Source organism: Lentinus tigrinus (genome assembly GCF_003813185.1).
Source record: "Lentinus tigrinus ALCF2SS1-7 unplaced genomic scaffold L226scaffold_4, whole genome shotgun sequence".
NCBI classification, from domain to species: domain Eukaryota; kingdom Fungi; phylum Basidiomycota; class Agaricomycetes; order Polyporales; family Polyporaceae; genus Lentinus; species Lentinus tigrinus.
The window spans coordinates 1846586-1874107 of record NW_027137913.1 but is presented as its reverse complement, the minus strand read 5'-3'; the positions used below and the strand labels follow the sequence as shown (position 1 = coordinate 1874107).

General features: G+C 55.8%; 12 protein-coding genes across 12 annotated transcripts; 5 read left to right on the top strand and 7 right to left on the bottom strand.

Moving 5' to 3' along the window:
* Positions 1 to 633: 633 nt before the first annotated feature.
* Positions 634 to 1411, bottom strand: L226DRAFT_253128 (uncharacterized protein). Its single transcript, XM_067673282.1, has 2 exons — positions 753 to 1411; positions 634 to 693 (listed from the first exon to the last, which is right to left on the bottom strand). Exons 1-2 carry the CDS (start codon positions 1129 to 1131, stop codon positions 689 to 691), a joined length of 384 nt encoding a protein of 127 aa, XP_067540125.1. The 5' UTR covers positions 1132 to 1411; the 3' UTR covers positions 634 to 688.
* L226DRAFT_567644 (uncharacterized protein) lies at positions 1154 to 2451 on the bottom strand (the record flags this gene model as incomplete). Its single annotated transcript, XM_067684058.1, has 2 exons — positions 1154 to 2238; positions 2295 to 2451. 2 exons carry the CDS (start codon positions 2449 to 2451, stop codon positions 1154 to 1156), a joined length of 1242 nt encoding a protein of 413 aa, XP_067540124.1.
* Positions 2452 to 4028: 1577 nt separating this feature from the next.
* Positions 4029 to 4961, top strand: L226DRAFT_520436 (uncharacterized protein; the record flags this gene model as incomplete). The annotated part of the gene is made up of 3 exons (XM_067678642.1): positions 4029 to 4195; positions 4251 to 4412; positions 4481 to 4961. 3 exons carry the CDS (start codon positions 4029 to 4031, stop codon positions 4959 to 4961), a joined length of 810 nt encoding a protein of 269 aa, XP_067540123.1.
* A 305-nt stretch (positions 4962 to 5266) lies between these two features.
* L226DRAFT_531316 (EF-hand protein) lies at positions 5267 to 6341 on the bottom strand. The gene is made up of 6 exons (XM_067680050.1): positions 6288 to 6341; positions 6222 to 6234; positions 6024 to 6167; positions 5792 to 5857; positions 5514 to 5661; positions 5267 to 5449 (listed from the first exon to the last, which is right to left on the bottom strand). The coding sequence occupies exons 1-6, from the start codon at positions 6288 to 6290 to the stop codon at positions 5398 to 5400; spliced, it is 426 nt and encodes a 141-aa protein (XP_067540122.1). The 5' UTR covers positions 6291 to 6341; the 3' UTR covers positions 5267 to 5397.
* A 135-nt stretch (positions 6342 to 6476) lies between these two features.
* Positions 6477 to 8280, bottom strand: L226DRAFT_480446 (uncharacterized protein). Its single transcript, XM_067676884.1, has 6 exons — positions 7713 to 8280; positions 7346 to 7644; positions 7200 to 7283; positions 6964 to 7140; positions 6817 to 6901; positions 6477 to 6758 (listed from the first exon to the last, which is right to left on the bottom strand). The coding sequence occupies exons 1-6, from the start codon at positions 8154 to 8156 to the stop codon at positions 6651 to 6653; spliced, it is 1197 nt and encodes a 398-aa protein (XP_067540121.1). The 5' UTR covers positions 8157 to 8280; the 3' UTR covers positions 6477 to 6650.
* Positions 8281 to 8482: 202 nt separating this feature from the next.
* L226DRAFT_253047 (uncharacterized protein) lies at positions 8483 to 8763 on the top strand. The gene has a single exon (XM_067673281.1). The coding sequence runs from the start codon at positions 8518 to 8520 to the stop codon at positions 8680 to 8682; it is 165 nt and encodes a 54-aa protein (XP_067540120.1). The 5' UTR covers positions 8483 to 8517; the 3' UTR covers positions 8683 to 8763.
* Positions 8764 to 9768: 1005 nt separating this feature from the next.
* Positions 9769 to 10698, bottom strand: L226DRAFT_520434 (uncharacterized protein; the record flags this gene model as incomplete). Its single annotated transcript, XM_067678641.1, has 4 exons — positions 9769 to 9837; positions 9906 to 10403; positions 10471 to 10602; positions 10660 to 10698. 4 exons carry the CDS (start codon positions 10696 to 10698, stop codon positions 9769 to 9771), a joined length of 738 nt encoding a protein of 245 aa, XP_067540119.1.
* Positions 10699 to 11919: 1221 nt separating this feature from the next.
* On the bottom strand, positions 11920 to 15808 carry L226DRAFT_543496 (uncharacterized protein; the record flags this gene model as incomplete). Its single annotated transcript, XM_067682205.1, has 11 exons — positions 11920 to 12015; positions 12138 to 12308; positions 12364 to 12845; positions 12908 to 13341; positions 13391 to 13621; positions 13663 to 14246; positions 14302 to 14447; positions 14497 to 14593; positions 15334 to 15518; positions 15572 to 15680; positions 15731 to 15808. The coding sequence occupies 11 exons, from the start codon at positions 15806 to 15808 to the stop codon at positions 11920 to 11922; spliced, it is 2613 nt and encodes an 870-aa protein (XP_067540118.1).
* A 212-nt stretch (positions 15809 to 16020) lies between these two features.
* L226DRAFT_609956 (mitochondrial 37S ribosomal protein uS4m) lies at positions 16021 to 17410 on the top strand. The gene is made up of 3 exons (XM_067686106.1): positions 16021 to 16208; positions 16259 to 16717; positions 16768 to 17410. The coding sequence occupies exons 1-3, from the start codon at positions 16161 to 16163 to the stop codon at positions 17290 to 17292; spliced, it is 1032 nt and encodes a 343-aa protein (XP_067540117.1). The 5' UTR covers positions 16021 to 16160; the 3' UTR covers positions 17293 to 17410.
* An 831-nt stretch (positions 17411 to 18241) lies between these two features.
* L226DRAFT_567637 (FabD/lysophospholipase-like protein) lies at positions 18242 to 21206 on the top strand (the record flags this gene model as incomplete). Its single annotated transcript, XM_067684057.1, has 17 exons — positions 18242 to 18593; positions 18655 to 18747; positions 18809 to 18957; positions 19014 to 19022; positions 19081 to 19279; positions 19341 to 19514; positions 19572 to 19633; positions 19687 to 19715; positions 19768 to 19801; positions 19860 to 19985; positions 20045 to 20131; positions 20190 to 20199; positions 20259 to 20341; positions 20396 to 20420; positions 20470 to 20694; positions 20746 to 21008; positions 21066 to 21206. The coding sequence occupies 17 exons, from the start codon at positions 18242 to 18244 to the stop codon at positions 21204 to 21206; spliced, it is 2061 nt and encodes a 686-aa protein (XP_067540116.1).
* Positions 21207 to 21745: 539 nt separating this feature from the next.
* L226DRAFT_558060 (kinase-like protein) lies at positions 21746 to 24873 on the top strand. The gene is made up of 8 exons (XM_067683221.1): positions 21746 to 22142; positions 22194 to 22685; positions 22735 to 22824; positions 22882 to 23238; positions 23300 to 23410; positions 23465 to 23535; positions 23593 to 23653; positions 23709 to 24873. The coding sequence occupies exons 1-8, from the start codon at positions 21837 to 21839 to the stop codon at positions 24675 to 24677; spliced, it is 2457 nt and encodes an 818-aa protein (XP_067540115.1). The 5' UTR covers positions 21746 to 21836; the 3' UTR covers positions 24678 to 24873.
* A 56-nt stretch (positions 24874 to 24929) lies between these two features.
* On the bottom strand, positions 24930 to 26886 carry L226DRAFT_502149 (alpha/beta-hydrolase). The gene is made up of 10 exons (XM_067677867.1): positions 26837 to 26886; positions 26753 to 26789; positions 26620 to 26691; positions 26408 to 26568; positions 26154 to 26281; positions 26035 to 26069; positions 25880 to 25950; positions 25761 to 25826; positions 25325 to 25679; positions 24930 to 25269 (listed from the first exon to the last, which is right to left on the bottom strand). The coding sequence occupies exons 1-10, from the start codon at positions 26873 to 26875 to the stop codon at positions 25175 to 25177; spliced, it is 1059 nt and encodes a 352-aa protein (XP_067540114.1). The 5' UTR covers positions 26876 to 26886; the 3' UTR covers positions 24930 to 25174.
* Between the last annotated feature and the right edge of the window lie 636 nt (positions 26887 to 27522).

The window sequence follows — 27522 nt, the reverse complement described above, 5'->3', positions numbered from 1 at the left end:
TGCCTAGCTGGGCTCGCATCCGCAGCGCATTTTTGAGCTGCAGATCTATTGGTCGGGTCGGTGTTCAAAGAAAGAATGCGTGCCGCTTGATGTTAACCACTTGCCACGGACTCATTTCCACTCTGATTTCGCCGCTTTGATTTCATTGTGAGTAGGCCGAACTCATGCGCCCACGACTGCTCGCGGCTACTTGATACTGAGCGACGCCCGTGCTCTCTCTCAGGCTGTCTGTCTGTACTTGACCTATACCTACTATACTTTCAACGAAGCTTATAGCACTCCCCTTTGATCGATCTGCGCGCGCGCATACATAACTGTCAGGCCACCCGAGGGATCCAAGGGGACGGTACTGGTCGCAGAGACCATGACCAAGGCCCAAGGATTTGGGAGCGGTGTCGGCATCGGAGATTCGATCTTTAGTGAACGCCGGCAACTTCCGGCCAGATCTGGGAGCATGGGAGAGAGGCATGTCGGCGAATAGTAGAGTACCCTACACTCTCATATAATTCCCACAATAGCTGCGCATATAGTTCCTTTTTTTGTTGGACCGCTGTTCCACACAGACCTATCAGTATGTAGGCAGCCTAGGCAGGCAGCATCCCCTATTGTGTCATCCCAAGATATTCCTCGGATATGAATCAGAGCACCATGCACTATATCCAACAAATCTGACACTGGTCGTACCGAATCAATCTGGCAACGTCCGTCAGCGGATGCTTTCAGAGAGACTGGTTTGACGTAAAGGTGCGTACCATGCTTGCTCTCTTCCGTAACCGTTACACTTTCCACTAGTCCGCTCAGTAGCGTAGCCAATCTGTCCTCCAGGGGTTCGGCCGGCATATGTCGCATCAAGTATTGCAGGTCGCGCGCATCCGTCGAAGTCTCCTGGGGAACATGGACGCGCAGTTCCTGGACAGGAACTGCTCTCAGCGCCAGTCGGCGGGAGAGCAACGGCGCAATCCGCTCGGTGAACGTGCGTGTCTCGGCGACGCCGTATGGCAGCCAAGTGACGCTGTCTTTGGTCTCGACATGGACACCAGATGCGTCGCGCCTTGCACGAATGTTGTATCTCTCTGCATGTGGAGAGGTGGCTTCCTCCCTGGCAGATGAGTCGGACTCGAGCAGCGCCATGTCTATCCAAGGCCAAAACGCCTCAGAAGACCAAACACAGGATAGGGTACGGATGGAAGGACAGATACACCTTGACTCGGCCTGTGTGCCGCAGAGTGCTTCTAGAACTATCGTCAGGTCGACTGCGGAATATGAGACGCGATAGGAGAAGCGATATGTTCACCGGGTAGTCATCTATATAGAGGGAGTGCAGTCGAGGCAGATTGGCGTACAAAGCGGGAGAACACCGGGGCCTTGGCGGCTCATCCCAGCGTCCGTGTCCGGGGAGGCACTTTGTGATCCGGAGGGTCTCGACGGAGACGCATTCGGCGAGGGCAAGCAGCAGTGGATCGAATATCCTGCCTTGCCTCATAACACACACTTCGCACCAGCAGCGTATAAGTTCGATATGTCGTAGGGACGCAGAAGCGACGGAGGCGGTGAAATGTGGGCGGGCGACGCGGATACTACGCAGGGCTGGCGCGAGCGTGGAATAGGGGAGTTCTGCGTACTGCCGCGAATCCAGTGTTCCCGTGAACAGAAATATAATATGGCTACTCTTTGGGGTGATGACCAACCGATCTAACAGGGGCATTTCTTTCCCCAATAAGAGGTCCAACCCCTCGACGCTGACCGCAATGTCGACGTGCAACTCCGAGATCCTGTCCGCATGAGACCACAGGAGCTTAGCAAGCGCTGGGGCCAGACCTGGCAAGGACAGCGAGAGACGGAGGGGGAAAGAGTGCTCCAGCGCGACGCGGAAGCGATCCAGCTTTCGATCAGATATCAACGAGATGTCGTGGTAGAGGGCTAGGACATTCGCCCAAAATTGCGGGGTGTTGTACAGCACGTCGGTCCAGAGGCGGCAGACGCGCAAGATGAATGCGCCGTGGCAGCGGTTGAAGTCGGTGGGTTGCAGATATGTAAAAATCTCCATGAGAAGCTCGACGGGAAATGCGTGATTGATGGGAGCAGCGGAGTTGTACAGGAAACGAAGGGCGCGAATCCGGGTCTTGCACTCTTGAATCCTCGAGATAGCAGTCCCGCCGGGGGAGTCAACGCCACCCTGCAATGCAGAGTTCTGAACTCTGGGAGATCCGTCCTCGATCTCAGGGATCCCTTGAACTTCTGGAGAGGAGATATAAGAAGCGGATGCATGTGGCCATCGACACAGAGCGACTCACCGAGGTCACGCAAGCTGCGAAGGGCCGATATACGACTTCGACACTGGTCGACTTGCATCAGGCACCAACTCTGCACATGCCGCGCTTCCATGTCCTTGAGGTGCACAAGATCCTCTTCCGCCACCTCCGCGGTGGGACGTGAGAATACAGCCGGCATCTGTTGAGGTGTGAGACAAGGAAGTGGCTACATTACACAGTGCACTCACCGTGCAAGGGGCGAAGGCAGAGAACAGATCGGAAGAAAGCAGTGGAAGTAAGTTCAAACTAATTGCCGTCCCAAGTTTGACTCGATCAATGACAAAGGCGCTACAAGCTCGTACTAGTAGGAGAACGCCTTTCCAGACGACAATTTTCTGGGAGAGCTGATCTTAGTGCACAACGTTCAAGGCGTTGGAGGAGTTCTAAGCCAAAAGAGAACCATTTCCTCGAGGTGGTGGCGGAGGACAGTGCCCATTGACCGTGGGAATCGCTTGAAGTCATCCTCTCTTCTGCCGCTCGGACCTTGGTACTTTGTTCGACGCGACCATCTTCGACTCCCGTTCGCTGCCTTTTGACGTCGACTACGGGAAATTTTTGCTCTGTGTTGAATTGCGAGGACTGCTAGCTTCAGCGGTCGAGTGTAAGCAACGCCAAGCGCGGACAGATCATGATCAACTTGATCACACAGGCTGGTTGCAGCAGTTTGGCACTTAATTGCTAGGTTCACAGCCCCGCAAACGTCCGGTACTCGCACCAGAGCCACGAAAATCCTGTCCTCTGTGATATGGTCACCTGGACATTGAACATGCGGTGTCGAGGTCGAAGCACCGAATCTGTCGTCCGCAGAAGTTAAGTGGCTCTACAACAGCAGCTTGTTCGGTGGAACCGTGGAGAGCGGCGTAGTTCAGAACTATGGCGTATCGTATGGGTGGCTCACCCAAACATAGCGGTCTTCAAGACTTCCTCATTGACGGAGGATCCATTGTGGGAGACGGATTGCTCGAGCGACTCCTTCCGGGAGCGCTTGACGCTGTCGTGTCCGCAGCTGTGCCTGGATACAGCCTATACTCATACCCTTATGACGCAAGTGACCTCGTATACGTGGGTTCCGTCTCCCGATATACTTCAGCATGCGCTCCCTTAACTGACGCGTTCATCCGATAGGTTGTACAACATCCTAGGACGGTGGTATACAACGCTCCTCGGTCTGACCCTCGGACACCTGGACACGCCATGCGATGTAGCGGAAACTCCTGGGAAACCTCCTTCGGCCTAGACATCATTGCATATGGGCACTGCACGTGAATGTGATCCAACAGCACGCTTATTGGCCTACAACAGCGTTCAGTACAGTGTCTCGCTCACACTAGACCAGCTTGGAGTGATAACCAGCCGGTGCTCATGCATCTGATCAAAGTCCGGCATCACTACATAGATCCAGACCGCAGCGCTCACATTGGTCCCCCCGGGCCCGGAATTGGATGCGGCGTGCGCACAGGGAAGGGGCGCATACGATGTGCCGACGAGAATAAAAGGTGCCACATGAACGATGGTGGGCCCCCGGAAATTCGACCTCGTCGTACCGTACTTAAGCCACAGCGTTGAACGCCTCCGCCCTCCAAGCCGGTCATCCCTCTTCGCGTCCACCTCTAGGGCCTACGCACCCGCTTCTGTACTTGTCGACTTCGTTTCCCATCCACTCGTCACATCCCCCAACCTCGTCTCTTGCCGGTCAAGAACATCACGAACACAACCATGAAGTCGTTCACCTCCTTCATCGCCCTCGCGGTCTTCGCCACCTCCACCCTCGGCTTCCCTGTCGCTCACGGTCCCGCTTCTGTGAATGTGACCGCTCGGGCCAGCAGTGGCAAGCGCGGCCTGTCCTTCAACGACGCTACCCTCACCAAGGATTTTAACTCCGGGTACGTGCGAAATCACAGCGGCGGTGTATGACGCGTGTTGACGTCCTGTCCGCAGGCAAGTCTCGTTCGCATACAACTGGGACTCCGCCTTCCAGGGCAACCTGCCGGCGGGTGTCAACTACTTCCCCATGCTTTGGAGTGCCGCACCCGAGCACAGCAACCAGTGGGAGGCAAACGCGAACGCGGCGATCGCAGCCGGCAGCACCCACCTCCTCTTGTGCGTCGTTCGTTTCCCTCCCAGTGCTACAGCCGCCCATAGCCCAATGCTAACATGGACTGAAACAGCATCAACGAGCCCGACCTCGCGACGCAGTCGAACACCAGCCCCGCAGACGCCGCGAAGCAGTGGATGCAGTTCATGCAGCCGTTCCACGGCAAGGCGACGCTCGTCTCGCCCGCGATCACGAACGGCGCGCCGCCGGCGATGGGCACAGGCTGGATGGACCAGTTCCTGAGCGAGTGCGACAAGCTCGGGTGCAGTGTCGACGCGATCGCGGCGCACGTCTACGACTCGGCGACGAACGCGGCGTACTACCAGAACTACATCACCGAGCTCGGCACCAAATACAACCGCCCCGTGCTCATCACCGAGTTTGGCGCGTCGGGCTCCGTCGAGCAGCAGCAGGCGTTCCTGCAGACGATGGTGCCGTTCTTGGACGGCCTCGCGTCGGTCTCGCACTATGCGTGGTTCATGACTGCCGTTGGCAACCTCGTGAACGCGGACGGGAGCCTCACGCCTCTCGGCCAGACCTACGTCTCGGCATGAGCACGCGTTATATTCTTGTTCGTTATTGTTCTTGCATCGCTCTCCTTGCTCTCTTTGCATGTTGTCGTGTTCTGTCCAGGTAATGGCGCGCGCTCTGGAAGAGCCCAGGGTCGTGTCAGGTATTGTGTACCTCTCTCCTCCCCGCTCATACATATCCAGAGCCCATGGGATGCCCTCGACGGGCTCCCAGGAGCAGGCTCGCACTCCATGTACAACATGCGTGTAGATCTCCCACATACTCATGTAGCGGCATAGATGACCCAATAGCAAGTGATGTTCTTGACCGTCAACGTTGTCTGCGTGCAGTCGGCATGGTGCGAGCAAGAAAGTTCAAGTTGCGGCGAGGTCGTGGGCACACCCAGCTATAGAAGACAGACACGCAAGGCAAGACAACAGTGGTATCGTTACATTATGACAACATCCGATCCGCTCACCATCACTGGCTGAGGATTGTGCGCACAAAAGACTCGTAGTTCACGTTTCCGTCGCTGCCGATGGATGAGATGGGGTGTTAATCACTTTGACGGTGATATGAACATGGGAAGGACGTACGGCCCGATCTGTGCGCCCTTCAGGAGCTCGTCTACCTCCTCGTCCGACATCTTCTCTCCAAGCTGCGTGAGCACGTATCGCAGCTCGCCGGCACCGATGAAGCCGTTCCCCTCCTTGTCGAACACTTGGAATCCGCGGATGAACTCCTCTGATGATGTCGCGCACACGGCGTCAGTAACGAGCATGGCGCGTGTTGCAATATACGGAGATGAAGGATAGTAGGATGCGATGCGAGTGGCGCGTTGGGAAGGTGAGATAGACGGGAGGAGTGGGCGTACCTGGTGTGCCTGCAGGCTTGAAGCCGTCTGGCCGGTTCAGGATGGTGAGGAATGTCTTGTAGTCGACTGCACCAATCAATCCCGAACAACGCGTCGCGCGAGCGAACACACGCGTTCCACACCAACCCAGCGCGCAATCGTTCATTTCAACCAGCAGGTAGTATTCATATGTTGTGGTTAAGGGTACGTTTGTGAGTGAGGGACTAGATGGGCATCGGAATGGAGAACGCACCTTCACGAGGAGCCCCAGCAACGATATCCGCCACCTCCGCCTGTGTCGGGTTCTGCCCCAGTGCGCGAAGCAGATCACCCAGAACCTCCCGCGGTACCGCGCCCGTGCCCTTCTTGTCAAACAACGCGAACGCCTCCTTGTACTCTGTTCCGCTCAGTCACTTCCTTGGTCGCGAAAAGGGTGGCAACCGCCGCGCACCTGCGTTGTCACTCTGCATGGGTATGAGTTAGCAGACATGCACAGTATGCTCAGTAACAAGCTTACCATGATGTGCGTAAATCGTTAGACGGGGATGGGAGCAGGGGGCGAAGGTGTACTACGGGCTGAGACGAGGTGCCGCCACTGCCTATGGACACCGGCGTCTATCTATTCAACGCGTCCCGATTTGGGATGTTCAGAGTTTGATCTCCTTCGCGAGCAGCTCTTCGCGAACCGGTGGTTATCTTGGCAAGTGTTTGAGACAGAGATCATAGAGCACATCGGGTACATTTCCACTGTAACTGAGGTAAGGTATATATGAATGTCCGTCCAGGGTACAGTCGGCATTTCGGTACTCCAGTAGCCAGCTCCGGGAACCTAGTGGGTATGCTAACGAGTATGAAACCAATATGAACGGGAAACGGGTGTTCACTGAGCAGGAGACTCTCGCCACAAGGACTCCCATAGCTGTATAACACTTCCGATCATGAACGCCCATGAGCCCCAGAAAGTGGACAACACGCTCTGATAATTCTCCTGCAGGCGTAACGGAGTCAGTCACGGACCGAAAGGGTGGCAGGGGAATAGAGCTTACTCCAGAAGAAGCCAGTGAACCATAACCAAGCGCGCCGCAGAGAGTGAAGCCAACAGCGCCAACGAGGTTCCAGAACCCGATATGCCTGGACGGACTTCGTTAGCAACTTCATCCATTTCGCACCACGAATCAGACCGTGCAGCTCACCAACCCATGCTGCGCAGATTCGGCAGCCACCATTTCTTCTGCACCTCTATCATCAGGAGCAGGGACGAGATAATAAAGCCCGTGCCGCCTATAACCTGCGGTGTCCAGAAGAACACATCCGTGATCGCCGTTGGAGGATCTTCGGGCAAGCCGGAGATGACGTTAGGTATACCCGTTCTATTTGCAGGTCATGAGTGCGTGAGTGGCGTTCGGTTGCACCAACGGAAGGCACATACATTGTGGATACCCAGAATACTGTCGCGGCCAACATCTGGACGAAGCAGGCCAGAAACCCAAGTTCCCGCCAGGAACCTATTCCGCTAGAATATTGTCCCGTGGTCAGGTTTCGCGGAGGTCTGATGGCTGAGAGAAGAGAACCTACATCCATCGGAACTTGAAGGTGCGTCTGCCGCGCTCGGCACCCGTCAGACCCTTCTCTGCCGTGTCGCTCTGTGAATCCGGAGACGGGGGGTCGGAGACCGTCCCGCTTCCATGCGCCACAAGCTCCCACAGCGCAGGGGCGAAGAGCTCCTCGTGCCCTGCATTCAGGGCCTCGACATACATCAAGTAGCTGCCGACTTCAAACAGAGTACCGCCGGCGAACGCGGACCATGCCGACGCCGTGAAGCTGTCTGTCCCTATGTTCAGGAGGGGCAGGAACAGGAAGAAGCCATTGATGATCTGTTGAGTGTTTTCGAGACGTCAGTTCCCTGCGAGCGGGGGAGACTTTGCTGGCTGGTATCACATACCCACGCCGCCGATCCGAGCACGAAGACGACAGCAATCCAGAAGGAAAGGTCCCATGCGAGGTGGACCTTGACCTGGTCCTCGGTATGTCGGACACGCTGCTCGAGCAGTGAGAAGCCTTCTTGTAGTGGGCCTTCCGGGATTGCGCCTTCCATTTTCTCTGCTGATGGGTGTGCGATGCAAATGGGGCGACGAGAATAGCGATGCTTCCTCGACGCGCGGGAGGACCAGCGGGCATGGGGCCTGCCTTCGATTTCCTCCTTAGCAGATGGATGGTGCAGCGCAAAGGACGCGCGCGTCGGATGGAAGAACGGAAGCGGTCGCGTAACTGTACGCGGCCTGTGTATGGTAGCCCTGTGCCTCGAAAATTGAGCAGTTGAATCGAGTTCCGAGGTTCGAGGAGACGGATCATGAGCTTGTGGTGGATCAGCAGCGCGTCGTGACATGGTCGAGGTGGTTTATGAAAATTGACCTCGGCGGAGGGCTTGGCACGGTGCTATCTGGTGAGTAGTGAGAATACTGCGGAGGGACTGTCGACTAATGGCAGCCTAATAGGACATGAGGCTTGCCTGACGAAGGTGTGGAGAACAAGCTAGGTCACCGTGGAGTATAAGCGGGACTAGGATACTGGATGGTGCCTTGCCTAAATCCGGAAGGTTGTCACACTGCCTCCCGCCGCGGGCCGCGGCACAGGCGAGTTTCGCTGACTTCTAAATATCGTTTACTTATGACTGCATCGCTGCGCGTAATACTGAGCAGCCAGCATGCGAAGGTTGGCTATATCCCAATCGGAGTACAAAGGTTTCGATGGCGAGCGGATGGGTGCGGGGTAGGTCGTGGTTGACAAAGTACGGTTCAAATCACGATTGGCCTCCGACGTTCATTTCTGCTGCCGCATGTCAGAGAACTGCGGGGTCTCTTCACTCCCGTAACTCACAGCCCCACGCCGACCACCAGTCCAGCATCAAATAGACGTGGTTCGCGAGCCATGAGGCTTGCACTGCCAACTGCTACCGGGAGTTACGATGCCGCGCACCGTGGCCTCAGAAACCTTCTCCGGATCTTCAGAGGTTTATGCGGAACCACCAGCTAGAGCTTGCACTCCCATGACCCCTTCCGCATCAGCCTGCCGTGTGCTCCCGGGGGAGTCTCTTGGCAACAGGCTTGCCTCATGTGGTTATCACGGCCGCTAGAATGCGACATTCCATCCCCACTATCAGCGCCCGAACGGCTGACATGCATCGGAGGGTCTCCGACAGCCTGAGACGGTGCATTTGTTGCCAAAAAGGCCTACCAGGCTCTAAGTTCACTGCGTGCCTATACAACCGGGCACTGGAAGGGTGGCCCTCACGTAAGACCTTGCGTTGCGAAGTCCGTGGAAGTCGCGATCGCAAGGCCGTTGCGGAGAGGGGTTGCCTCTCCCTTGCGCCCGTGGTATGTTGCGGCGCGAGTGTAGGCCTTGAGGCACGTCCAACAGCAACTGCATGTCATATCTTTGGCGGCGGATCTGGCGGAACGTAGCCCGGATCCGGGCGAGGCTGCGGGTGATCGCAATAACCCACCCTACGGCCGCGGCGCAACCTTCCACGCAGCCCGTTACGAGAGGTGGTACGAGAGGTGGTACGAGAGAGAGGTTCGTCGAGGGTGCTTGTGCGATGGTAGAGTGCTATTGATACCACGCATGCGCGCATCAGCCAGCATGACTGAAGGAGAGGGCAGGGAATGTACTTATCGCGTTACTGCGGCTCGGACAGGCTTTTGCCGTGCGCCGACCGGAGGGAACAATTCTCCATATCGTCATAATGTCCGGGCCAACAGAAACAATGCCTCGTTCGCTGTCCAGGAAATTAATTGCGATATGCTATTCGTTGAGATATACAGTCGGAAGTACGGGCTCATGCAGTAACCGGGGCGAAGGCAACCAAGACGAGCAAGCAATCAGTAAATGAGAAAGGTGTGTCAGGGACATGAAGCCCACGCGGATCAGAGAGGATGGCACAACAAAGGGGATATCATGATAGGGACGAAGAAGGGCAAAGTTCTCGCCGACTGGGCCGATTAGTGGCCAGCGGTGGAGGAGGAGCGAGTAACATTGGGATGGATCCGCCACATCTTGACGTTCAAAGGCTAGGAAGACAACAACCGGTAAGCCACAATCTGAACGCCCAGCTCCTCATCATATGACGCATACGCACCTCATCCCACGTTGCCCGGACGCTGGGGCGTTGCCAAAGGAGCTCATAGTACTGCAGTAAACGCGCGAATCGGGGCTCCGCTAGGGCTTTGAGAAGCCGCTTGCCCTCGCCCATGGGGTACTTACCGATCTCGTAACCAGCAAGCCGGACGAAGCGGACCATCATGGGAGCTACGACGATGTCGGCGATCGACCACGGACCGACCGCGTAACCGCTGGGAACGAGAAGTGCCTGGAACGCCTCGAGGGAAGGCAGGATGGAATCGATGCGTTCACCGCGGAAGAAGAATCCCCTGAAGGCGTGGTGGAGAGTTTCGTGGGAAAGCGTGATGAACAGACGGGCCTTGGCGCGTAGCTCGGGGTCGCTGGGCAGAAGTCCCGCGTTTGGCCGGAGGTCGGCGATGAACTCGAGCAGGACCAGCGACTCTGAAAGCTTCGCGGACTCCGAAGACGGCTGGTCAGGCGGCACGTTAGGCCCACCATACGTGAATGCCGGAACCTACGGGCGCGCAAGGGCGCTGATATCTCAGTTCTGAGGAGGATGGGCAGTGCGTGCACAGACTCACCAACCCAAGGGAGTTCACCTTTGCCGTGAACCAGGCGGGCTTGTGTCCGGGGCGGAGGTCGATTTCATACTTGGCGACCTGCAGCTTCGCCTCCTCCAGTGCAATGTGCACACGATGAGTATATGGCGAGTACTGGGTCCGAGGTCAGAACCTGGGTGAAGGAGGCATGTGCAGGACGATGGGACGTACCGGGGAGGTGTAGAAAGTGATCTGCTTATCCAGGGACATGGTGTGTTGAAGAAGAGGCAGGGCGTCGACAGTTCGGGACTGCAACACAGACTTGGTTCACCTTTTATACTGCCCCTCGGCCGCGCAGCGCCCGGTATTGTCTCTATAGTGCATAGATCGAGATAAATGGGCGACGCGCCTTCGTGCAATCAGCGCTAGGACAGTCCCACGTTGCACCACTATTCTGGTGGATGCTGCCACTCGCTTGCTCCATTGATCATATCCTGTCGGGCCCGATGAACGGTATCAGGTCAAGTCTCGCCGTGGATCTCGATATGTGGCGGAAAGTTGTCGACCAGGACACAGCAGCTTGACAGCTTGGGTCTGAAGATGCTGATGGTGCACTGGCATTCTTACGGAAATAGATTCAACACGCTAGCCCGGATGGAAATGGCAAGAGCGCCCGGATTGATAGCTGCTCACCATGTGTGGGTCGGAGTATGAATGACAATCCGGCTTGTCTGCTGATCGCCGCGGGGGTGCAACGCTGTTTTGCTGCCGGACCAGGGACCGTATGAACCATCGCGGATGCATCAGATATAAGACAGCCCGATGCGACTGGCCCCGCAAGTTCATTGCCGGCGGTGGTACAGGGCGGGCTCTGAATGAAATATAGTCAGGCTTTCATGACACCTTACCTGACATATAGCACCTTTTCCCCTGAATGGCCTAGATCCCTGAAGCTCACTCAAGGTACCCCGCCACACAGAGAATCGCACGCATCTGCCAGTGCAGCTCACCCAACACATGTCACAGCTGAGTTCCATGCTTTCGCGCGCCAACGTGGACCGGCGGGCCGAACCTAACTGGCGTGCATACGCCGCAGGATCGCCTCTGTCCCTGATGCCACTGCCATGGTTGACGGGAAACCGGACCTTAGACCTAGAAGGGACAGGGTTCAGTCAATCAAGCTCGCATTTACCACGCGCTGCAACATGACGTACCGGTCCCCTTACGCGTCCGCGAACCGGCAAGAGACCATATATAGCTACCAAGGGAGAGGATCTAAACGTCCACCAATGCTCCCGACTTGGATTGATGCATGGTGGCCAAGTGCAAGCGAGATCTATCCCGCGAAATCCCGATCTCGAGACAAGTCGACGCCGAGGCGAGGGAGATCAGATTGTGAGGGCAATGTGAATACGCAATACAGATGATATCAAAGCAAGCGACGCGAGGAAAGCAGATGCAGAAAGCGAATAGGCAGATTGAGTAGCGCCTTCAGTGCGTTGACTTGATGCTGTTCAGCCTCACCACTAGGGGCAGTAGTGACACGTTCTCGCTTGAGGCGTAGAACTGAACACAGTCAAGGTGGACCTAAAAGACGCTGTCAGCATGTGCCACGAGTACTCGCTAGGCTAGAAGAGAGCTAATAGCTGACCTTGAACCTGGACATGTGAACTGGGTTAGGACGTAAACTATGAGACATATAGGAGGACGCACCAGTGATTGAAGTTCGTCTCAAATTTCCCCAATATATCCCACCGTTTCGCCATTGAGTGATCACCCTCCGGTGTCTCAGCGGCAGCTATAGCATTGTTGGCGGACTTCGTAAACGAAGCCGTGTAGAGTGCAAACGTCGAACATGTGACGATTAATCTCGAGTACGCCTGGATGGCCGGCTCTCTTAGCGGCTGCCAAGCTTACTAGAAGCGAAGCACTTACTCGGAGCAACTTCGAGCTAGTGAGCATGCATTCTTTGAGGCATGTATCGAGGAAGTCCACATGGTCGCGCAGCAGCTGGTCGACAGTCTCAACCTTGCCTGCCTCGAGCTTGCCCTCTAACTTGCGCCAATTAGGCTCGAGTACCTCAAACGTCGTGAACGCGAGGATCTGTTGCACAAAGGCTAGCATGCGAGCGCGGAGCAGGAAGACGCGCTTGCGCCAGTTTTCGAACTCCGAATGCCAGTCCTTCTGTGGCGGCTGAGGTGTTTGACGACCCGCGTCGGGACCGGTACCACGGGGACGAGTGGGCCGGCGCCAGGGCGCGGTCTTATGTTCTATCCACATTGCGGAGAGGGACTGCTCGACATGTTTGAGATGAAGCAGGAACCGGAAGATGAGCTGATACCGGAGGATCGTCTTGCGGGAAATAACGAGCGATAGCGGGAACTTGACATGATAGTCCAACGTGAGGGCGTCGATTGCTGCCAGCGGAACGCTCGTCAGGCTTCCACACACGTTCGATGACCTGAACAGGCTGACTCACCGAGCATCTGTTTCTTATCGTCTTTGTCCTTCTCCCGCTCCCTCTTCTGCGACTCGTGTGCGTGCGCGTGGCCCTCAGCTGCCTCACCCTCTTCCAAGCCACTTACGTTCACGACGGTCAGCAGCCACTCGTAAAGGCCGCTCCCGGCCATTGTGACCTTCACATCCTCGCGGAACATCGCATCCTCCCCCTGAGCGTCCGTATTGAGTGCAAGGTCTAGAAGGCTTTGCAACTTCACCAGAGAAGCAGACTTGGCGGACTTCCGGAGCTCGGTGTGGGATAAGTCCAGGAGGTGTGTGAGGAAGGAGGACTGGGAAAGGAAGAAGTATCGCTTCAGCGAACGGAGACGGGGGATCAACTGTTGATCTCGGAGAAGCAGTTGAAGCAATGTCCGGTTAGCGTGAGTGTAGGCGTCCTCGATGCGCTTGTAGAATCTGCTCGGTATGTGAGCGGGCGCGAACACGAACCTCCCGAGTCGCGTACCTCTCGTCATCCATCGACAAGTCCGCCTCGTCTTCTGCACCAGAGTCTCGCCTGATTTCTATCCCGCACTCCCGGATGACGTTCAGATACTTGCCGGCCAGGAGAATCTTGTGCTTCCACTGCTCAAGCACAGCCGGAACGCACGCGCCGCCTGGGAGGCGACCGCCGGCCGAGCGCGGGGGAGGCACGCCTGCCTGGTTTTGCTTCGACGATCCGAGCGTCGACCCGTCCCTGAGCTGACAAGCCGCATTGAGTCAGTAAGGAGGCGTCACATTAAGTTAGACTCCGCGCTCACTGTATACCGGCGTTCCCAGTACTCGTCCGTGTAGTCCATCTCGAGCGTTCCGCGGTTGATGAACTTGCTCTCCTTCACCAGAAGCTCCTCATACGGGTCCACGAGCTTGCCCGTCCTGATCCATGCCTGCACCATCTCGACGTACGGCTTCCCAGCGTCCCGGAGCAATGCGCCGTAAAGCTCCCGAGCAGCTGGGTCCCCTGACATGTTCTGCATCCGCTCGTGCAAAATTGCGAGCACTTCGCCACCTTTGACCGCAATGCCACTGGCGCCGCCGTTGACTCCCAAGGAGGTCGTCTTTATCTCCGACAAGACGGCCTTGAGAGAAGCGCCGCCAAGGCCCAGCGCCTCATTACGCGCGTCTTCCTCTGCGTCGGAGCTGCTGGCAGAGGACGAAAGCTCCGCGGTCGGATCGTCTGCAGTGGCGAGATCGGTAGTGAGGAGATAGAGAAGCGACAATGTGTGCAGCGTGGGATGGACGTAGAACCATAGTTTCTGCAGGGTGAATTGTGGTGAAGTGTTGAAGGCGTGCTCGAGCTGCGATAGCAGTGTTTGGTAGTCCTGTATGACTTGTCAACGGTCGAGCGGACCAAACAAGGATCTCCGTCGGGCTGACCTTCAGCATGTCACGCATTGATGCACACAGTGCATGGTTCACGAGACCGAAGTCTAAGTGACTGCGCAGCTCTATAAAGGAACTGATCGCCGTATAGTAGGTGGCTAACGGTAATATCCGTTCCACGAGGTCTCGCAGAGATGGATCTTATTACGAATTAGCCATGACTGTGGGATTCAACGAAACTCCGCGCACCTAAGGAGGGGGACACCACGAACCTGACACCATTTAATGGGTCATCTTCGTCGGGCGAATAGTCCGGATGATAGGTAATGTGAATACCTTCGATGCCCTAAGAACAGTACAAAGCAGTCAGTCGTGGCCGAATCGAGGCTGTACCGCGTCTAGATTGATCGATAACTATGCCCGAATTTTGCCGCATCGAGGTCGGCATGCCAGCATCATACTGGACGAACGCCCGAGAACGACTGGCTACAAGAGTTGTGCCGCTCAGTCTGCGCAAATCAACGCCCAAGACGTTCATTGAACGGCCTCTATAGCGCCCCGAGTCAAATGACCAACTCGCCTATTGTCATGCCCGGTGCGCTTTCCAGGTTGTTCAACGACGCTTGGACGTCATGCTAAGCCAATTAGAGAGGTTGTCCTGCAACATCTAGGCACGACACAAGCGACGCGAAGAACGACAGGCCGGTCACTCAAGGATATAGGCACGAGGCCTCAGACCTCCATCCTCAAGACACGGATGTGTGTCTATGCTGTCCAACCACCTCGAGGCAAGGTTGATTCGTGACCCAGGTGTAACCCCTGAGTCTAATGACCGTCGGAGTTCCAGCATGAGCCGCCCGTTCAAGGAATATTCGGCTGTCTGATGTCTGCACCATGGGGTAGGATGACGATGGGACGGCCAATCCTTCTTGGGACGCAGCATGAATGTAGGGTTGCTCGATCGTGTGCGAGTGGCGACCACGCCCCAAGCACGGTCCCCGCGCAATCAGCGGGGGGACAAAATATCGCGCTCGCAGTGACGGGAGAATGGAGTGCTAGTTCCGCAACAGATCGGGGGAAACGTACCATGAGCACGAAGAGCAGATCCTCCAGAACGAGTGCCTCCTGGATCTCGACCGGAACGCCATACAAGGAGCTCTCCTTGGCCTTGCCTTTGCCCTTATCTCTGTGTCCGCTTCCTGACACGACGCGTGAGTTGAGTGGGGCGCGCACGAAGGACCGCTCTGCTTCGAACGAGGCCTCGTCTCGTCCTGCGGAGCAATGGTGAGCCTTGAGCTAATCCAGAGGGTCGGCGGAGACTGACTCCTTCTCGCGCTTTCGCGCGATGCATGGACGCGTATATCCACGTCCTCAACGATCTCTCCGTCTATGTACTGTCTGTTCCGCCGAACAGACGCGATTGTGTCTGTGATCTACGGCAGTATGAGTCCAGCTATATGGTAGGAAGGGATTCTGCGCGTGCCTTGTGGTATTCCTTTGCAGAGAGCGTGAGGTTCTTCTTGCGACCTCCGGTCCTCACTCGCGGAGTATATGGATCCATGGCTCGTCGCGTAGCAAGGAGAGCCGTGGAGATCGAGAATTGTGCACTAGTACTAGTAGTGGTTGAAGCCAAGGCGCGAAGTCGCGTACAAGCGCCAGTTGCGCGCGCAGGGAAGGCGCCTATATTCTTATTTAATACCACGCTTAGCAGACTTTTTACTGGGTAAGCTTGGTCTTCTTACTGCGAGTTAGAGAGACTAATCCCTGAGTTACATGGGATTGTTATTCCTCACTTACTTCCCTCTTACCGCCGCCATTGCCGAGCGCCTAAGATTCCTGTCTCGTCCCGCGACCACCACGTCCGTCGTCCGCTTTCTTCCACTTCCTACACCCCGTCGTGGGCTGGCGCAGACATGCGGGACGCGCACATCTACAACTTCAAAAGGGGCTTACCCCGCATGGTGCGTCAAACACGCCTTTCGACGTGCACCAGTGACTGACAAGTCCGCAGAGCTGGCACCCGCATAACTTGTACAACCTCTGGCGACGGTCGTATGGACCTCTAGAGAAGATTACGGACCGTGTCGAGTACAAGGAGACGCTCAACTGGCGAAGATGGACGGCCAAGGCGTTGCTGCGAGGATACCACGGGGACTTCATTAACGAGAAGATCTTCAAGCGGTGGTACCTCCCGGAGACACTGCCAGACGTGCGTCCGTCTGAAGCGTTGAAGAAGGTCGGGCCGTCGGTGGAATTGGACAAGTGGGCAACCAAGGAAATGGTCGCGCAGAAGACCGAGAAGCGGTTGGAGGAGGAGAAGCGGAAAGGGCTGGCACCGGTCGGGAGTTTGATGTTCGCGGAGGTGGAGAGGAGGATAGACGTGGTCATCTTCCGGGCATGCTTGGCACATAGCGTGTACGATGCACGAAGGATGGTCATCCACGGAAGTGTGTTGCTCAACGGGAAGAAGGTGTGTTACATTCGGTTTTCTTGTACTTGCTTAAGGTGACCCTTCCGTAGCACACGGACGCCAATACCCGGTTGGCTCCTGGGGACATGGTCTCTGTCGACCCGAAGGCAATTCGGTTCTTGCAGCCCGAGGCAGAAATCAAGGAGGAAGCTGAGGCTGAAGATGCAGAGGCCGCGGAGTCCTCTCCTGAAGAATCTGCGGCCGACGAAGGCGCCGAAGCTGAAGCATCCGCCGAATCAGCTGCTGAGTCTGAGTCCTCCCCGAAGGTGGCCCCTTCCACTTCAAAATTTGCCAAGAAGTCGAAGCCCTCTGCCGCAACCGGTCTTACCCCATTCCACCCACCCCCCTATGCTTCTCCCTTCCTCTTCGTCCCTGCCTATCTGGAGCCGTCCTTCTCGACCTGCTCTGTCATTTACCTGCGGCACCCAACAGCACGTCCTGGCTACTCGGAGATTCCGACGCCGTGGGATGCTGACGGCGAGGTAGTCCGTCTGGCCTGGGAGTGGTACTCGAAGCGTAGGATGCGGATACGCAGTAAGAGCCAGCTCGCTCGTATGCCAGAAAACAGGCAATAGATGTTGGTTCCTTGCCCAGGCGATTATAGTAATACTTGGCTTAATGGTACATTGCTGTTTGAGTCGTCGCAGACGCCTTTCCACCCCTCCGCGCCGGTTGCACGACCTGCCTCCGCACAATTTGCTCTGAGACTTAACTTAAGTTGACTGATACTGCAGCCTTGGTCTGAGCATGAACGTGTGTGCACGTTGAAGAAAGGCAAGTTTATGATCCCAGCACTGGCAGAGCCGCGGTATATGGCCGCCACAGCGTCAGTCCATATAGGCCCAGCCCTTGGTGACGTATTCGGTTGTAGCAGCTCCCAACGTCCAGCAGATCCGTTGAACTTCAAACTTCCCTCAACTTGAAGCTGTTCCAACACGTACTTATCTCAAGCAGGGGAATTCTCGTTCAAGAGTTTGTGGCCGGATGCATAGCGCACCGCGGGTGCGCAACGCTCCGCTAATCTTTCACTCCCGGATTGCCTGCAGACGGAGCTATTGGCCATGGACGACAGTTCAGCCACCTCAAGACAGCATGATCACACGTTGAGTGTGAATCCTATATGATGATATACTGCGACTTAATCTCATGTGTAGGTCCTGTCTTGGTGAGTCGGCGATCGGTGTGGCTTGCGCTCGGGACTGGGGCCTGTCTCGCGGTCCTTGGGGCGCCTTTTCTGTACAGCAGGTCGCAGTCTCAATTGCTTGCTAACGATGAAGAGAAGAAATCTCCTTCGGTATCGGCCGCGCTCACTGATGTACTAAACAGAGTGAGTTCTTCGCTGCTAAGTAATTATGTGCGTTGAACTGATGCCCTTCTCCAATAGGCGCAACCAAAGGTAACGCTTGACTCCTCGCCGCGGTATCCCTACCCAACGAGGATCACAAGCTCACTGTTTCGTAGTCAGAATGGCGTGGCCTCTCTCTCCTTCAATTTTCCTCACCGGTGCAAAACATCTCTTCGTCGATGTCGTCCTGGAAATGGCCCTCACTTCCCGCACCCGACATCGCATGGCCATCCACTCTGGCAGTCTCTGACATCCAGGAACGCCTATCTACGCTCCTTCTGGAGCTCGGACTTGGTCCTGGTTCGCTTTACGACGAGATTGTGAACAGGCCGCCAGATCTAGCTGTGAACCCCGAGTGCGAGTGGGACGCAGAAGTTCGCATTGGGGAAGATCTGTGCATCTCGGAGAGAGCGTTCTTGGGCGAGCGGAGGCGTCGGATGCGAGCGGCCTTCGCGAGACTAATCGGAGTGCCTGTCAGCGAAGTTGACGAGCGAGATATACCCACCGTTGCCATCGCAGGATCTGGTGGCGGTATGTTCTTTGCGGGTCCCGTCGCGGGTAGTGGCTGACCGGGTGTTCTTTCGCCGGACAGGATACCGTGCAATGCTCAATACCCTTGGCTCGTTGTCTGCGGCGCAATCTCTTGGTATTCTGGACTGTGTGACTTACACAGCTGGCGTATCAGGTGAGCAGCAACTCACATGGCGTCTGCAGTGGCTATTCGTATTGAATCTTCAACGTTCCAGGCAGTTGCTGGGCTCTCGGCATCCTGTACTCGGGAGTGGCTGGATCTCATCTCCCCAGGGATGCTGCCTTGCATGCGCAAGATCGGATTGCAACCAGTTACCTCGATATGGACACATTGGACGCTCTGACCACACCTCCAACCAACAAGGTAAGCAATCGACCTCACTATCATCTCACGAGCATCAATGTTGACGTCCGTTGCAGTATCTGCTGGTAAGAGAGCACACTGTGTGCCGTGGGGTCATGCTGACGGACCGACTGCTCTTGACAGGCAGGCCTTCTCCGCAAAGCTGCCGGTGAAACCGGCACGGTGTCGTTGGTAGATCTGTATGGCACTCTCCTCGGTTCACGGCTCTACGTCCCATCGGATCTGGCACGACTCGATCCCAGGCATCTATCTCTCCATTTCTTCCGCCGATGCGTGGACAACGGGACATTACCGCTGCCAATCTTCAGCGCGATCCAGCACGGTATGTTCTGTTTCAAAGTCTTTCATTAGCGAGAAGCTTACGTCCGCTGCTCTGGAACTAGTGACGCCGCCTGACAAGGCTGAGGCCATTCGGGAGGTTGCGGACGAGAGAGCCGTTTCCGTCGATCGAGATCGTGTACAATCTCTCGATCAAGAGAAGGCACGTCTAGCGCAGAGCATCAGGTGGCTATGGTATGAGTTCACTCCATATGAAGTCGGGTGCGACGAAATCGGAGGTGAGTCGCCTGCGTCGTGATTGTGCTGGACGTGTGATGAAGTGCCTCACCTCGCAGCATGGATTCCTTCTTGGGCTTTCGGGCGGCCATTCAACAACGGGAAGAACTTGGACAGGCGGGTACGTGGCCCTTGATAGTGACAGCAATTGAACGCAAATCTGATGTCTTGCAGCCCGAAACCAGCTTCACGATCCTCACCGGGTAAGCTCCGCATGCATGTAGTGGGCTACTTCCGTATCCTCATGATTTCCAGTATATTTGGTTCCGCATTTTGCGCATCGCTGAAAGTAGGTTGACACCCTTTGGTTTGTCAAGTTGAGTTTCCCTCCTAACCGTCGCTGTTAGCACTACTTCCGGGAAATAGAGCCGATGCTCCGCGTCCTCCCCGTGCAGCTGTACAACTGGCTTGAAGACATCGCTACTGAGAATGAGCGTGATCTTGGTCTCATCCATCCTGTGCTACCGAACCAGGTCGGAAGGATTTCCATGTTGCGTCCGAGTTGACGTGGAGAGGCTCATGATGCTGCCAGCTTCCGAACTTCCTGAAAGGTCTCGTCGGACAACTTCGTTATGGTAGTCCACCAGATATCACTGAGCGAGACACGTTGAGCTTCATGGTGAGTCGCGGGTCACTTCTACACCACTATCGCATTTCTCATACGACTCCGCCGACAGGATGCAGGCGGTATGATCATGTCCGCCTTTTGGCCCCCTTCCCCGCTGATCCCACGGTAATGCCGACAGCTGAACTTAACATTCCATACTATCCGTTCCTAAGGAGGAACGTAGACTGCATCATCGCTCTGGACGCCAGTGCTGATTCTCAGGTGTGCATCTCCGTAGCTCATAATCCGCTGAACCTGGCTGATACAATACTATAGGATCTATGGTTCACGCGTGCAGAGGGTATGCTTTAATTCCGCCATAATAAGGTCGGGCAGCTGACATTATGCAGAACTCGCGGCCAAGCGCGGCCTTACAACGTGGCCGCGGGGCGCTACCTGGCCCACTCGTGTCCACCCTGGGGACGAGGGCGCCGCGGAAGCCTCGGGTGTCCCTGAGTACGAAGCGTCGACCCCGGACTCGGCCAACCTCAAGCTTGCCCAGACGCAGGAGTCCGCGCTTGCGAAGCAGACGGACAAGCAGGGATCTATGGAGCGGCGCGACATGCCGCCGCAAGGTCAGTAGCCGATAGACCAGAATCTGTCCACACTGACCGGAAACAAAGCAGAAGATACGGAGGCATCCGAACGTCGACGTGCCCTCAGTACTTGCGAGGTGTGGATTGGATCGTCGAGCACCTCTGATAATGCCTCTGCTCGTCTGGATGACCTCGACGAGGCGGCACTTCTGCAGCGGGACGGCATCAGTGTGGTCTACATTCCTTTGATGCCGAATGAACGGCGGGTTCCTGGCTTTGACCCATTCAGCATCTCCACCTGGAGGCGAGATGTCGCTCTGGACGAGAGCGAGAACCTCTTGAATGTTGCTGAGGTGATTTTGGATCCAGCACCTGAACTTCACGGATGACGCTAACAGTTATCTGTGTAGGCGAACTTCGAGGAGAGCCGCGAGAAGATCGTGAGGCTGCTACGGGCGGTGTGGATGCGGAAGAGGATGGAGAGGCGCAAGCAGGAGTGGGAGGACCGCTTGAAACAGCTCCGCAAACGCCTGGGTGAACATTTACGCTGATCACATGTGTTAGACCACGATTGAATGGGAGACTGCGGCGACGAACAACATACGGACTCGTCACCCAATACTATATATACTCTATGGGCTCGCGTTCCAGCATGCAAAGGGCAACTTCTCGAAGGGATCGCAGCGGCGCCTTCGTAAGCGCGTTCCGAGACTTGAGCGTCTTGTTCTTTGTCCACATACTCACCCATTGTCAGATTTACGGGGCATATGCAATGCAAATTCGGTTGCCACCTGAGTGCCGACATGATTATACTTCAGACCATGAAAATCAATCCTCGCTCTCTGTCTTCGAACTATCTTGGCGAGTCGGCGGAGGCCTGTGGCCAACAAGAACCGCTGTCTTTTGCCACGATGCCGACTGAATTACAGTGACCAGCTAGTGATGCGGCGTTGATGCGCAACTGGAAGTGAGCTCTTTGCATTTCTGACATTTGCGTCGCTGACCATGCGTCACAGCACAGTTCGTCTCTCTGTTCGTACCAGCATGCACTGCGGCGGGGGGTTCCTGCATCCTGCCTCCCTCACTCTACGCAAACTGAACTCATCTGAAGGACGCATAGAGCTTTTTGTGGAAGTCAAGGCAGTCATGGACCAGGTTACCCATGGACCAGGTTAAAACCCATGGCGTCATCTAACGGCACCCCTCATAATACCAGTCCGACTCGCAACGGCCGGCCCCCAGTGAACTTGTCCTTCTTCCTCCCTGCCATCTTCACCCAGCTTACCCTCAGAAAGATTACTGTTGTTTTTGACACCATGGTCTTCGTGCAATTCTTCGCGTTCATCAAGAAGTCGCCCGTGAAGCCCAACTTCGCAGTGGAGGTTGCCGTCGAAGAAGTCAAGGTCGTAATCGACGCCGTTGGCATCCCGGAGCTTGGGTATGGCGAGGTCCATGTGCGGCTCGAGTACGACGATGAAGGCAACGAGGTGAGTGTCCTTCCTGAACTCGACGAGCGGAGGGTTTGACAGCCGCCGGAGGTTGTTCGCGAGGTGGAGCACCTCAAGGTCTCTCCAACGTCCTCGGTCGCGAGTACCCTAGTTGGATCCCCCACATGCTCGAAGTCAAGCTCACTCCTTGTGAAGACCGAGAAGAAAAGCGTTCGCGAGGCATCCGAGGCGACTACAGATCTCGTTGTCGCCAAGTCCGCCGCTGTCAGCCACACGCCCCTGACCACAGCTTTCGAGGTTGACACCTGCGACGCTCCCTCCTCGCCCTTCAAGGCCCTTGTGGCTGACCTTCGCATCCTCGCCGTCCTCGGACAAGGAAGCTGGGGTGTGGTCTATGCCGTACAGCACCGCCACACGAAGCAGATCTTCGCGTTGAAGAGGATCTCGAAACATTCGACCAAGGAGGATGAACAAGTCATCTTCTTTAGGGAGCAATATATCCAAAAGCAGCTCGCTGGAAACCCAGGGTTCGTGGGGCTCGTCGCCAGCTGGGAGGACGACCGGTTCTACAACCTCCTCATGGTGAGTAACTCATGGTCATTCGTCCTACATAGAATCACATGCGTTATAGGATTTCTGCCATGGTGGTGATCTCCAGAGGGCGGTAGCCAACAACGGGACCATGGAGGAAGATCAAGTCCGCCACTTCGCAGCGCATCTGGTACGTCGGTTCCGGTGTCCTACGGTCAACAGCACGTCTGACGCAATGCGTACGTAGGTCGTTGCGCTGGTTGAGCTCCGCCAGAAGCGCATCCACCACCGAGACATCAAGCCCGAGAACATTTTCGTTGCGGAAGACAAGGACGGCAACTTCGTCCCTGTCATTGGTGACTTCGGCCTTGCTTACCAGTTCGGTCGCACGGCCGAGCAGCAGCCGTGGAGGAAGGATAAAGACTGGGTCACCAAGGAGGACGTCGATGCAGAACTCCTCGGAGCTGACCGTCTTCATGCTGTCTGCGGCACTCCTGCATATTACTCGCCGGAGATCTGGGCGGCAGACGAGACGACTACGTTCTCATACGAGACAGATGTATGGGCGTTCGCCGTCACTGTGTACTACCTTCTTCATGCACAGGTGCGTTTCGTCGTATGTGTTGGTCCTGATCCTGCGAGCTGATTTCTTTGACGACGTCTAGCTTCCCTTCGGCATCGACGACGCCGAGGACGTTGCAAGCGCTGTGCTCCACAACGAGCTGGTCGTGGACGACTCAACGCTCAGCCCAGAGGCGGTCGACTTCCTTCATAAGGTACTTCCTCGCATCTACCTTGTCCTTGTGCAAGTCACTGATACCTTCGTGCAGGCTCTCCACCGGGACCAGGCTGAACGCCTCACAATGGATGAATTTAGGACTCATGCATGGTTCGATGGCTTGTGCGTATTATTCTCTTTCCATATTGCTCTTTACCATGCTCAACTCGTACACTACAGTGACTGGGATGAAGTCGAGATGCTCGAGCGTGAGCACGCGTACCAGGACGACGTTTCTTCTGTACGTGCTACTCCTTCCATCTACTCATGCGTCCACTGAGGATAATGGATTGCAGAACGCCGATGTCAAGCACATCGTCCTTGAAGAGCCTTACGAGGATGGCGAGGAGCCTCACCCATGGTTCACATGGATCTCCCCCGAGTTCCAGGCTGGCCCTACCCAGTCGACTTCTACTGCGTCAGTTTCGACTGTCCAGTCCTCGCCATCACTCGAGTACACCAGCCACGATAACTTCATCGCAACGCACTCTTCACAGTCCTGCGTCCTCGAGGACGAGACTGGCTCTAAACCCCACAACTTGCCGAACGACCAGCAGCCGACATCGGACTCTTCCGACTCGACTGACAACATCGATGGGACATTGACGGACGCCTTCCGCACCACTCTCGCGAGCCACCAAGACTCTGGCGAATCCAGCGTGTTTGGATCGCCAGTCTGCGAGCGGCCCCCGAGTCACACGAGCCCGAGCACCCTTTCCTCGACATCTCTAGCTCTAGCACACGAGGATATCGACAACACTTACGACACAAGCACATTCGCCGGTTCATTAATTCGCTCGGAGTACCACTGGAGGTCGACTTCCAGAGCAGCAAGTCGAAATGCAACCGTTAGCCCGGCGCGGGACGCTCTCTCCTCGTTGGAGTACAGCGATTCCGAGGACGACACCTGCACGCCCTTCGCGGACCCATACAAGCCTGCGGACCACCGCTCTGATCCCCCTTCCTGTTCGACCCCCACCTCTTTGATCAGTGTCGTCGACGCTTCTCTTCCTCCTCAACTCCAATGCGGACCTCTCTCAGGCTCGTGCGCCTCCACGTCAAGTTTATTGGTCCAGTCTCGGTCCCAGTCATTGTCGACGCACTCAGACGTCTGGCACGTCAGCAGCTCGGCATCTCATACTCTCACGAACGTCCCTACGCACACAGGATGGTGGGGCAGGTTCAAGTCATGGTTGGCAGGTCTGCAAGTTACAGTCTCGCGGGGTCAAGTTCGTGTCACCGGATACGATGGCGGAGGAGGATAGTTTCGAGCAGGCGGGGGGGCTCGGGCTCAAAAGTATATGATTACTGTCTGCTGAATTACTGTCTGCTGGATCCGCACCTTTACTGTACTATTATAATCACCCCGTACCTCTACGATACCCAGTCTGGTTTATTTATTCGCCATAATCATACGGCATCCGTGTCCACTAGTGTCTAGTCCCACCTATTCAATTGCCGAGAAGTACTACATCATGAGACCATGAGATCAAGACATGTTTGCTGTGAGTCTCCATCTTCAAGCTCGGGTGTCGGATATGATTCAAGCATCCCAATCGTGGGCTGCTATACCGCTGACTCCCATTGACAGTCACAAACCTGATATCCAGAGGATGGCGAGACTACTAGTACACAGAAAGACGAACGTACTACGGTATGTATGGAGAACGAAAAGGCGAACTGACAACGCCCGAGGTATAAGCTGCACCCTACCACAACATATATCACCCAAATCCATGCCATGGCTCCTCAAGAGACGCGATCATACCTTCGCAGGAGGTGGGGGAGGGACCGAGTCAAGCGAGTCGAGGAAGTTTGCGATCGCCGACCAGTACCCCTGCTGTATGCACGTGTCGTCTGCACTCCGCGTCAGCTTCGAACCATACGTCAACCTGTCGAAAAGGACACTCACTGTGCGTGCCCGCGTGGAACTCAACAAATCGGGAGAACTGCGCCCCGGCGCCGGGGTTCTTGACGTTCTCGTCCTTCATCCCGTCCTCATTCCGCTCCGCATGCAGATCGCGCTGTCCACGAGGAACGCGCTGCTGCACGAGCTGCCACAGCTCCTGCATGTGCTCCCGGGGCACGACCTCGTCTCGGACACCACTCAGGAGGAGCATGGGCGTCTCCGCGGGGATGGTTGGGATTTTGGATGCAGAGTCCCACTTCTGGTGGCAGAGGAACGCGAAGGGTCCGAGAACGGGCATGGCGGAGGGGACCAGACGTGGCAAGGAGAGGAAGGTGTTTTCAAGGATCAGGGCGCGGATCTGCGGAGAGGCGAGCGGTGGACGAGCGGACGTCTCAGCTTCAGCGAAGCTGATGAACGAGATGGAGTTGACGAATCTTACCGCGTGAGGATTCCGGCTCGCCAGGTCGATGGAAACAGCGCCGCCGATAGATTGACCATACAGAATCTGATTTGAATCAGAGAAATTCCGTGCTCCAAGCATCATGACGCGCTACTTACGACGGGGGTTTGGGAAAGATATTCATGTGAGAGAACGTGGTCGAGCGCGCATTGCGCGTCTATGCGGATACCTGCTCACGACACCGTCAGAATGATGAGACCTCGCGCTCACCAATTTTGCTCCATGGCGGCGCGGAGGGTGCAGACGGACGAACCTTTCTCAGATGGATTGCCCTCAGAGAGACCGTACCTTTGAGAACGGGCGGTCAGGGTGGGTGAAGGCGTGAGGTCATCAGGCAACGAGCTACAAATGAAATACTGGGAAGAAGCTTACCCGCGGTAGGAGAGCATGAGCACATTGCAGCGTAACCTGACGTAGAAGACTTTGGCGAGAGGTATCCGGTGACCGACGTTCCCGCCGTTGCCGTGGAACATCAGAATTGTTGGCCGTCGTGCAGCGAACTGCAGCCCCGTACGTCAGCATGTAAACCACAGCAACACTACGTATGGGTGGTGACGGGCGGGCAGGGAATGGCATCGATACTCGAAGGTACAAGAGGAGGGATATGGAGTGATCATAGTACGCACCTGTTCATCCGTCTCTTCCTCCGGACTGTGGATACGTTTCGCGCCGTGGTTCGGCAACTCCTTCCGCTGGGTGAGCAGATAGCAGCGCAGCTTGACGCCATCCGGAGTGGTCAAGGGAAGATCTTGATAGGGTAAATCGAAGTCGGTCGGGACTGGAACCTCTGCTCCAGGGGTTCAAGATATGTTCGCGCGAAGAACGCTTTGGGACGCACCTGTGCGCGAGCCCGGCGGGAACGCGGAGGGGTAGATGAGATAGTTTTGACCGAAGAATAGTAGTCCAAAGCCTGAAAGAGGTGCAAAGCTAAGCATTGTCGTTACATGGTAAGTATGCAGACCTGTACTCACCGACTGTTGACAACCCTGCTGCGGTCGCAACTGTTCCCTAGTTCGCTATTAGAATTGATAGCATAGTTGATAACCACAACGCACTTTCGCGAAGCTCTCAATACTAGGGAGAAGGTTGGACATGGTGGTTCGGGAGAGACTGGGAAGACTATGGATCGCGTGCTTACAGATTACTTAGAGTAAGCAGTCATATAAGTTTACAGTATTTACTGAGACTTCATATTCTAATCGTGGGAATGACGTGAGAGTCTATCAGTTATGACGCTCGTTATGCACATTTACTCGATTCCTCACCCTATCATTGATTTTACTTGCATGAATGATCAGTCAAGCTCTAAGGGCGGCTCGACTTACCTCCGTCTCTCACCACAGGCCTCACACTGTTATACCGCAACAGGGCAGCACCGACGATTCAAACGAATACTGTCCATCAATCAAACATTATCGCGTTCCGCCAAGCTTTAGACTTTTGAGTCGAATACTCCTCAGGCTGGGCGCATCGGTGTGCCGAACAATCCATACACATACCGTTCAACGGTTATCCGGGCCTTGATGGGTCCCGTTTCACGTTTCAAGCCCGACGATATCGAACACAGAGATATTACTGCGATTTCCAGTCGCCGACACAAGCCACCGCCGTCGGTCAGACAAGTGAGTATCATTTCTCATTCTCCACGCGGAATCTCATGAAGTCGATATGACGCCTCGCGTCGTTCGTCTGCTTCTTTGCGCCCCGTTGCACGGAGAGCTCCTCACTACTAATTGCGCCC